Source organism: Meleagris gallopavo, chromosome 2 (assembly GCF_000146605.3).
Source record: "Meleagris gallopavo isolate NT-WF06-2002-E0010 breed Aviagen turkey brand Nicholas breeding stock chromosome 2, Turkey_5.1, whole genome shotgun sequence".
In the NCBI taxonomy this organism is placed as follows: domain Eukaryota; kingdom Metazoa; phylum Chordata; class Aves; order Galliformes; family Phasianidae; genus Meleagris; species Meleagris gallopavo.
The window spans coordinates 26,825,728-26,837,146 of NC_015012.2; the positions used below are offsets into that span (position 1 = coordinate 26,825,728).

At 34.9% G+C, this 11,419-nt stretch overlaps 1 protein-coding gene across 1 annotated transcript in view; it reads right to left on the reverse strand.

Moving 5' to 3' along the window:
- LOC100549046 (formin-2-like) overlaps positions 1-11,419 on the reverse strand; it is a 112,198-nt gene that overhangs the window by 23,348 nt on the left and 77,431 nt on the right. The window contains 1 exon segment of the mRNA XM_031552172.1: positions 1,753-1,919. Coding sequence (XP_031408032.1) covers positions 1,753-1,919 — 167 coding nt within the window.

Genomic DNA, 11,419 nt, shown 5'->3' on the forward strand with positions numbered 1-11,419 from the left:
AAAAAAAAAAAAAAAAATCAAAACATTCCCATGAGTAACTTAAGGAATAAGCAATCATGAGAGTTGGATGTAGCAGAGTAGGTGGACAATGAGGTGGTAGTTAAACCTGGCTCTTACCAGGATGAGGAGAACAGGAGTTTTGCTGATAACAGTTTCAGCTGAGTAAAAAGGACACTTGGCCAAACTGGAGGGGATCCAGCATGAAACTGGAGGCAATGGCTGTTAAGTGGCACATCAGACGAATTCAGATAAAGGAAGAGTACAGGGCTGGCTATGCTCCCAAATTTGGGGTAAAGTCAAAGAGACTATGCATCTCCTAACTCTAGATAGGCAAAGTCTTAAACACTGCTTAAGGCTAGTCTAACTTCTCTGTCAGTGGTTGGATCAACAGTAAAATCCTGTTTGGTGTTTTTTTTTGGGGGGGGAGAGGATTTTTTTCTAGCAAATATTGTAATCAAAGCTCTAAAGGAGATGAGATGAACTGAATCTTTGCTAAAAGCAGAAAACTGAAAATGTTGCTAAAAATGTTTTAAACAAATTGACAAAACATATTTTGCAATAAACTTAAGTATGTGAAACCATAAAAGAGAAATTTTCAGATGGAGTGCAATGTTAAATTGCCTGAATAACGTTAGTTTTATAGTCATACTCCATTGTTAATTTTCTTCAATTTATCTCCCAGAAAAAAAAATATCCTCTAGTTTGAAAATACATTCAACTTAAAAAAAATAGCAAAACAATAACAACAATAATTCAATGTTTTGCTATAGACATTTTTAGAAAAGCTCAGTTATATGGGAAAGCTTGTTTGTTTTAAGAATATATCTAGACATTTATTCTTTGCATGCTCCTTTTATCATCTACATACTACACTACCCTTCAGCAAGATGAAAAATATTTAAAACATTAAAAATACTCAAGGTCTCTCATATCAATCATTTGCTAACCATATCTAAGCAAGTTTCATCTGTAAACTAGAGATGATTTGATAAAACTCTGGTTATCTCCAGTCACGTGATTTGATGCACTGACTAAAGCCAAAATTTCAATGGAGAAGTTCACAATAAGTTCACCATAAAAATTCAACTACAGTATCATACAGTAGAATTAAATCTTAATTTTGAATTTATTATCAAAGGGGAAGGAATAGTGTGTTAGGCAGTATCTACCAAACTATCCCTTCTTAAATTCTGTAACAATATGCAAATGCCACCAATAACAGCACTGTGGCCAGATAGCTCAAAGGCAGTGATAACAATGTGGTTGGAATGCCAGTAAATTTATACTAACTCCTGCCCAATTTTGTATCCAGTGCCTTTTCAAGGGGGTGGGGAAAAAGAACTGTCCATGCTAGATGTGTAATTTGTGTTCCATTTATTATGTGCTCTCTTTGTTTTGCTTATGACTGATTTTTTATTTTTTGGTGAGGCAACTATTAGATTTAAATATTGGTAGTCCTATAAAGGACCCGGATTCATATAAATACTTCATGTAAAACAAGGCTAAAAAATACAGAGCAACAGTGCAGAATAAGATATGAATTATAATGCCAAGAAACCACGTAAGCTTAACTATGTACATAAGCGTATGTACGTGATATCAAGAAGTTGGCTGGCAATTTTTAGAAAGACAATTTTCATTAAAGAGGCTAACCTTCTCCAGACTGATTCTTTCTCTCAGGCAATCATAAGGCACTGATAAATTACATCCCTCCTGAAAAAACAGACAAAAGAAAACTTTTCCAGTACTTACATCAAAAGTGGGTGTACTTTGCTGGGCACTCTGATTACATGGTTCTCTGAAACAATCGGTGAATGGAAGTAAGAGACCCAGTGCAATAATACGAGAACATAGCTTTTCTGCTTCTTCTTGCGGTGCATTTTCCTGCTGGCTGAAGAGCTTTTCCAGCAGAGTTCGTCCTGCCAACACAATGACATAAAACAATAAGAATTTGTAGCTATCTATGGAGTACAAAGATTAAGGCACTACAATGCTTATTGAAAATCTCAAGAAATAAAAGAAATTAAAAATCTATATTAAAAAAATTGTGGACAAAAGCACCTGATAATAAAACAAACTCTGTAGCCTGATTAGTTGAGATGTTCAAGAAAAGATACATTTAGCTGGCTGCATTGTGGAGCAGGAAAAACAAGATTTGTTACTGAAGCATCAAGTTCCTATTTATATTACACAATTACACTTTCTCCTGATGGAAAAAAAAAAAAAGAGATTACTGAGAATTGAAATACTTTTTTTTTTCCAAGAGCGCCACACAAAGTTATCGTGGAATCAAGTCTCCCAGCTCTTGGAATTGGTCTTTATTTTTTTGAATCAAAGCAATCTTAGATTTCAAGAAACTGTGCTCCAGTACTGTGGAGAAAGTCTCAGAAGAATAACAACAGCAGTGACAACAAAAAGAAAAATTGATAACTACTCAGCTTAAAATGATATTTAATACATCTCCAGCAGAGTGTTCCAAGATAAAATGCAGTGCCACAACCAGCAATACAGATTTTAGAGAAGTAAAACTTTCCAAGATTCAGAAAAGTGATCCATTCCTGTTACAGGGCTGGATTTGATGATCAAAGAATTTTCACTGCTCTCTGACCAGACCAGAAAAGGAGAGCATATGATATAAAGCACATTAGAGGAGACAGTGCTAGAGGTCTGAAAGATCTTCGTACTCTGTAGATGTAGCCAGGAAGAGACTTTAAAAAAGTCAGTAATATATGCAAGCTGCAGTACAATCTACATTATAAGAATATTAAATTACATGATTAAGCTCTAAAATGTCAGAAAATGCCAATGTTCGGATTTACAGAATATAAAAATAGAGCTGAAACAGTCCTACTGGAAGAGGCAGAGGGAGTAATAAATTTAATCGCATGTTTTAGTATGAACTAGCTGTGAATATAATTTGTACCTAAATCAGTTTGTATAGTCTGTTTTTTCCACTTACTCACTGGAAGACAAAGTTATTCTCCAGAAAAAAAATCATTATATAAATAAAGCAATTTGGTGTAATTTTAATCAGTTAAAACAACAACATAAACTTTTTTCTTGTAAAAAATGCAAAAAGATTTCTGTTCAAATTTTATTCAAATGCAAAATTTTCAAGGCTTTTTAAACACAAAAAGGATTAAAAAAAACATCTGGATGTGATTTGAAAAACATATTGAGATTTAGCCCAAAGTTTCTGTATTATTTTAACTTCATGTGGCAATTCAGCCTAAAGTAAGCAATACAAGAAATAACTTCTAATGTTTTATAAGATTTTCCTCCCCACGTCTACAGATCTGATAATTCTAAATTATTAGTCCAAGTTTCCTAGCCTTTAATATTAAACACATTGCTGTAAGCCAGGCAAGAGAGGCACGTGTTTTGTTACATTCTGATCAACTTGCTGATTAGTTTGCCTCTGTGCCTTTGGTTTCAGAACCTATAGAGTGATGCTGTAACTGCTTTCTGAACATACGCCTCCATTTATTTATCTAATGATACTGAAGTTTTAATGACTGTGCTTTGCACCAATGTGTAGCATTCCTGGAGCAAAGCACATGATATTATAAATCTAACAGTGCTAATTTAAGTTCAACAACATGAAAAGTCACCAAGCTCGATGAGACTACAAGTAATGAAAACGAATGGGGAAGTCGCTTTACATTAATCTGAAATACACAGCACTATATATTTCTTCATGAGATTTTAAATATTCAGAATTCATGTATAGCATTATAGTTTCTGACTTGATTTCTTTTTTTTCCAGACATTCCAACATTTAAAGAATTTGGTCATTTTAAGAGTCTTCTCCTGGATGTGCAGGAGTACATGCTCCCCCACTCCACACACTTCTGCTTTAAGCTAATGAACAGGAATAATATCTGTAAATGACAAGACAGGAAATTAAACCCTTTACCCCCCCATCCCTGTCCCCTCTCATCCCCTTCTTGTCCCATCATCTACCCATTCATTCCTTAATTTCTTAACAGTCTTGCTCATGATCAAATACTCTGTTAGTTGTTCAGAATCTTAGTTGGTATTTACTCAGTTTAATTTGTATAGTAGTTATTATATATTGCTGCCTTTTAACAACTTTCAAGATCAGTTTAGGATTCTGAAAATATGTTTAAAAAAAAAAAACATGGATGAACTTCATTTCTTGTATATTACTCTGCATTACTTATGCCATTTTATCCATCTGCCCCTGAAGTGTTTTCTCTAGTGTATTATCAGCCTTTGGGCAGTAAAACTTATTTAATGATATTAGCTATTACTTTTTAATTTTTAAGCATCAGTCATTTAAGTGCAGAAAACCCGTGTATTATTAAACTGTCCTTTGCAACAAATACATAATGACTTAAAAAAAAGAAGTCATCAAGACAAAGGTAATAATGTTTTGATGTATCTATCTTCTAACAGTGTGCATTCCTTGCTCTTGTGGAGACCTGAGGACAGAGAGAGAAATTGAAATTTCAAAAAAATATATTTAGCCAGCTCTTTTAGCACATTTTACTAAAAGCAAGCTGAAACATGTTCAATTTTCAGTGCATACAGAAATAGCTCCTCTGTGAACAGCTGTGAAAAAAAATTGCTGTATCAACATTATAACATAATAGATTTAGAGCACTTAATGAGCAATATTTTTAAAACAATGCCAAACCACTGATTTTTTGCATCTAACTAGCTAGGTCTTATCAAAATGAATGGTTATTTCAACTATCAGAAAAAACATTCACCAAAAAAACAGAAAGCCAAAGGTATAAAAAGACAGCATATTTTTCTTAAAAGGGGATGAAGAAATACTCTACTAAAAAAAAAAAAAAGGATTTCAGTACTGCACAATGCTATTCGTTTTCATAAAGCAACTTCATCCATGCCGCAGAGTGAGTCCCTGCAGTACAGCAGTTCCAGACGGGGCTGAAACTTTACATACGACCAGGACATATAAAAGCCACCTCTTATCAGTAAGTAGTTTCCCCCCTTGTTAACCTGTATTCCTCCCTCCCCTGCATTCAGGTAAAAGCCATAGTTGCCACTGCTATGAAAGGATTCCAGCAGTGAAGTCCTCCAAAGTCCTTCACAGCCTATGGATGCTGATGGGGTCCCCTGTCCTGCTGCCATCTGACTCTATGTTCTCCTGCAGTTACGTCAAAGCAACCTTATGCAAGGTGCTTGTGAAGCAGAAGTCATATTTATGATTTTGATACGCAGAAGACAAAGATTATATTTCTGTGGTGTTATAGTAAAATGCCTTCTTTAACACCAGACTCAATAAACCAGCTTTGTTTAGAACTGGAATTGCTTTGCTAGCACCCTATCCACACTACACATCTGGAACTAATTCAATAAAAACGTTTTGACAACTTGCATAAAATTAGAAATGCCAGCTTTACAAAGTTAGTCCCTCAATCCCTTAACAGCAAAAACAAAAGTCACAGAAGTATTTAAGGCAAAAGTTGAGTTCCAGTCAATTTAAATAGCAATATTTTAAATGCTTTCTCAACAGGTAAAGATTTCTTCTCCACTTCATATCCATTAAGATGATGCACTATGATCTTGCCAACTCCTTTGCAACGTTACAGTTTTTCCCCTTATGACAAAGACTTAAAACACTATCTAAACCACAATTGGAAACAACTATGAACATGCAAGTCATTCCCTAGAGAACAAAAACTCACAAGGCCTAGTATAATTTCCTTTCATGCTGCCTTCCTTTCTCAAAAAAAAAAAAAAAAAAACCACCACAGAACATTTGCAGTTCTTGAATGTTCATTTTCAACTTTAGATTTACTGAAGCTTTATCTACTGGGCACAAGCCCAGACACAATCACAGATTCTCCTCTGCTCTGGAGAGATGTCTATTTGTATTACTTCTCCTTACATACAACAGCAACTGCTGCTGTTAGTAAGGATAATCTGGACTGGTTTGTCTGCTGTGATCTTGATAGAGTCATTTCTGATAGGAAAGGATGCCCATTTTAGAAGGAAATGCATTTGGTCTATTACAGCTACCTTGTATTCCAGGACTTTTTTTTTTCCTCCTCAAGCAGATGCAAAAGTACTACACTTTTATGAAATTTGGGTTTACCTTAGACTGGACTGCATATGGGACTACCAAACATTGAAAGCATGTTCAATGCAGTTCACAGAAAGACACTGGCAAATCTTAACTAAAGCAGTTCACATTATAGCTTTCCTCCTGTCTACTCTGCTTAGAAGAGCAATAAAACCTTTACGACCAACCAATACCATAAGCATACTGTTGTAGGCCTTGGAATTACACATTTATCGAGGAAAGAGTGAGGGATGGATGGAGAAGATGAACAGAAGAGAAACAGGATAAAGAACTATAGCAGTCACAGACATACCGGGGAAAAAAATAAAAAAAAAAAAAACAAACATGAAAACACGCATTGATGTACTGCATCACATCATTGTTTGCAATGTTTCACTGAGAGGACTGTTGTTACTGTTGTCAATATTTATCTTTAAATATGTGGTTCTTATTCTTACACTGCATTTGCAAAAGCCTGAGAACACAGCTGTCAGTGAGTAAAGACAACCATACTGAGTTATAGTCCAAAAGCTTTCTCTTCTGCTGCTCTCCTGTGACAGCTAGACCTCACTTCCACCATTAGCAGAGCAGCTGCTTCAGCAAACCTTAACCTATACAGGCTGGAGACAGTTTCCACTTTGATTTCTCCCAGTGAGAAGCGAATGACTGCAGTGTAACGAATCCTGAAAGCCCTACTCAGACTCATGCCATAGATGACTCATACACATACTGCTTACATCTTCAAGAACTGAAATCAGGTTGCTTTTTTTTTTTTTTTTCCTTCCTCTTCCTCTAATTTCAGTGATATCATAAATGCTCACACAGGAAAGGCCTTTAATAAGCTCTGAAGCAAAAAGTATCATGGGCATTGCTCTATTTTTGGAACATAAGGCAAGAAAACAGGAAAAGAAAGAAGATGAGATGGTGTATATCTATATAGCATATGTTTTCTATTAGCCTGAAAAAAATATAGAAAGACAGTTGTAGCCTTATTACGATTTTTCAATTCACACAGGATTACAGATGCAAACCTATTTCTATAAATTTAAAGAAAATAAAAAAGGGGAAATAGAAAAGCTGATTTCCACAGCAGTTAGAAGTTAGGAAATGCAATAATTTCAAAATGCTTTCTGTCTCCAAAACGCTTACTGTCTCCTTTTCTTCTAATATCAAGGGGCCATAACTTAAGACTAAGTTACCTGGCAAAACACCTGAACTGTGCAGCATTAAATGCTTTCCAGAATGCTGGAAGAGGACAAACCTATCTTGAGAGACAAAGATACTGCAATGGCTATATGTAATTTCTCTTCATGGTATGAGTTTTTCTCATCAGATTTCCCCAAAATGACAAGCAAAAGCTTGCTGATTAATGCCTAGCATAAAGCCGTCACACTTCATTCTCACCTTTCTGCTGTTTAATGCACTTTCACATATTAAAAAATTGTAAGACTTCTGATCCTGGAATTATTAACATGTGTATTTCTCCTTTCACTTCATATTCTTTCCAAATGTCATTGTTTTCAGCTAAACTGTAACAGTCAGCCTATATACGACGTATAACATACGGCTGCTGAGAGTTCTTCAGTGATACAGAGGGAAAACAAAAAACTATAAATTTGTTCTATTATTTCAGGAGAAAAAGAGTTGACTGTGTTGGTCAACCCTGCACAAATGCATATTAAACATATATTTCCATTTAAAAATATTTAGTTTCTTACTCTCCTGAAGACTGACCTGAAAGATTATGTCCACTATTCCTGGATTAGAGAACTCATTTATTGTACTTTTTCATTGCAAAGCTTCTAATCCTCTGCTGATTTAGACTGGAATATTTTTCCAGATCTCTCATCCTGTGAGGATTTTGTTTGTTTTTTAAAGGTGACTGAATCTTTACCAACATACTCTTCCTTAAAACCATGTAACAGTTTTCTCTCAGTTTTGTTTTAGAAGTCACAGAATATCACCAAGCAACAGGGCAGCAACAAATGTGCATGCAACAAAGCTTCATAACAACAAAATAATAATTGAATCTTTCCACTATAAACACACATAGAACGAAATACATAAGTTAGTTTCCAGAAAACTTAAACCTTAATAATTACAAAATGTATCAAGATCTAGGGTTATGGTAGAAATTCCCATGATTCCAGGATATGATTCTGTCATTATATTTTATTCCACCTTTATTTCAGTGTAATGGCTAATATCTACATTAAATGCCTGTATACATCTCCTTTTTCGAAGGGATGAAAGAACAACGGATTTTTATATTTTCATATACTGTAAAAATACTATGTATCTTATTCTAGTATTTAAAGCATTACTAAAATTAGAAATGCATTAAAATGCCTTAGACGCCTATCTTTTCTTCCTTTGATATTCCATCTACAGATTTTCAGTCTCTGTTCACATGGATTATAGGAACTGAGCCTACAAATCTTAAACACAGAAGCCAAAAAAAAAAAAGGACTGTTTAAACAACAGAATTAGGAAAACAACATATATGAACACTATTCTCCTCCTTCTAGTTTTCCATTCCTTCCTATGCACTGTTCAATATAATCTCAAAGTCAGTAGTAATATCTATTAAAAACAAAAAAAAGTATGTATTGCTGGATTGATGACATTCATAGACTCAAAAAACAACCATAATAAAACTGCCTGTGATTACTTTCCCTTCTGTCAATCCTGTATCTGATTATCACAGTAAACACCATGATTTTCTTCTGTCAAGCTTCTCGAATCCTTTGGCACCTCAGCCTCCCTTCCATTATAGGAGTATGCTGTTAGACATTTTACATGAATAACCTTGACTAGATAGGAGATATATTACGGAACTATAATGTATCTACCCCTAAGCAACTCAAGCAAGTAAATTTTTTTCCTTTGTTTCATCCCCAAAGTTATCCCTACTTACTTAAACAGATTCTGGATTGTACAAGAGAGCTTGAATAACCATATCCTCGAGATTTCAACTCACTCAGCTCGAACAAGTGGTCCATCCCAGAAGGAGAAACATAATCCTAACAGCTTCAAGTGTTCACACAACCCTCAAAGAGCCAAGCACCTTGTTCTGTCCCTTTAGTGAGAAGGGTGCAAGCTGTAGCTCAGAAGATAATCTTGCATTTGCTGCCACCCCCAATATCATAGCACAGGAGAGGCAGAAGCAACACCTCACACAAACAGCAGTGACACTTTTTCAAGCCCTGGCCAAAAAGGCTGAGCTTTACCAAAAAATCAGAAAATGAGATCCCACAAAAAAAAAAAAATCAAGTTGACAAGGAAATACCACATTTAATAAAGTAAAAAGCTACCTCAGAAAGGATGTTACAAGTAAGCGGAGTCTTCAAATAAATAGCATTCCACAATTGAACTAAACATCTGTATTTTAAACAGCAAGCCCAAGAGGAACATGCTATGAGACAAGGCAACACCAACAATTATAGTATTAACTACTCCTGCATTGTGAGAAAATCCCACTGCCTGCAAAAGCTGTGACTGCCATAGGTAGAAGCGGACCAAAACTAAGTCGTCCTTCCATAGAGAAAAAGAGAAATAGTAAGACAGTCCTTTGTCAAAGCCACCAGAAATTTTTGTCTTTGGGTAAGAGATCCATAGCATTCTGCTATGTATGGATTAATTCCTTCCTACCAACTTCTGCACTGTCTAGAAAGCAGCTTCACATAAAGTTATCAATGTAGTCTTATTGATCATTGTTAAAAAAAAAATGCTAGATTATATTGTTTTTCTTTAGCCTTTTATCATATGCCCAGTAGTTAATATTATTATACAATTTCCTTCTGCAAGATTCATCCCAAAACCTTGCTTATTGCTGCAGTCTAAAATGAGAGGACTGAAATGGCATGGATCGTTTGCAAGAACATAGTACTTTTTGAAAAGCAGGTATTAAAACTTGGCTATCACCAGAGCTTCAAAATATGAAGTATTTGTGATAGTTTGTGACAATTCTTTCTTAATTCTTGCAAATTAGCAAGTTTCTTAAGCTCTCCATCATCCTTAAGGCACTCTATCTTCCTAACTTGAGCACTAAGCTCCTTAAGATTTTGCTTCTGCAATGGCTAAGATTTTCTATCTTCCTCCCACTCTGAATATTCTAATATGACAAATATACTACTCTGAGACAAATATATATATACATATATATATATAAATAAAATTCCTTGACTTTTACTACATGTATTCTATCTTATATACAGCGAGAAGAACGTTTCTTGTTATGTCCCGAAATGACTTTCAGAAACTGAATTTTAAAGCAACAATTCCCCAACTGTAATGCAACAGTAGTACACAGTACATATGAACAAGATACAAACTTCTGAAGCAGTATTTCACACTTTTATTTCTCTTCAGATTCTAATGCAATAGTACTGCTAATTACAGAGGTACGTTACTAAAACTCTCAATATATGTCCATCAACCAAACCTTTTAGTTACCATATGCATCTTTGGCAACTTCCAGTTTGCATTTCCCAAGTGCTTAGGTTCCTCTCAGTAAGCATTTAATTCTGTTCATTTTTATCCTTTTAGTTTTGGCAGCAATCTGTGATGTGAAGGTGCCAGTTTTCATAGGCTGCTGGAAACACACATTTCTTTGTCTAGCTCTTTAAAGTAAGAAAAATCTCTGATGTCTGTTGGATGGCTGTTACCAAAATCTTTTTTGTCAGTCCAAACTGATACACAGTATGATGTTCTTCATAACGTGACTTTGTAAATCTTCTCGTTTCCTAACTGTTCCACATTTCATTTGTCACTTAATAAAGCCTGGCTACCTCTTCCTGAGAATTTTAAGTACTGTTACAAGCAGCCACAGGTCACGAAACATAACTGAACTAGCAAACCTCTGAAGTGGGACACAACTGATTTTTTTCAAAGTAGCCATTATATTTCCAATGTGCTTCACTTTCTTTCCTATACAGGAACCATGCAACTGAAGTGTAATAATCTCCACCACCCTGAAGAACTGCTGACTATTTTTGTTTTGTGTTTATACAATACATAAAAGGCTTTTTCCTTTATACCTAAAAAATCTTCAAACAAAAACTGGCAAGATGAAAGCCAAAAGAGAAAACTACATTCCACAAAAAAAAAAAAAAAAGATACACATATTTGTTCAGATATATTCTTCTAGACTTCATCTAAACAAAACTTACAGCACAAGAGATGTGCTTAAGTGGGATTTTATGTTTTTATTGATGTAATCAAATATTTTCCTCAACTATTTCTCTCTCTCAGAATACTATATTGTCATGACTGCATAACAAAAAGTGTTCAGATCCACACCCTCTATTGTGAAGACAATGTGTTTTGGAGTTAGTTGTTGGATTTTGTTTGTTGTTGTTGTTT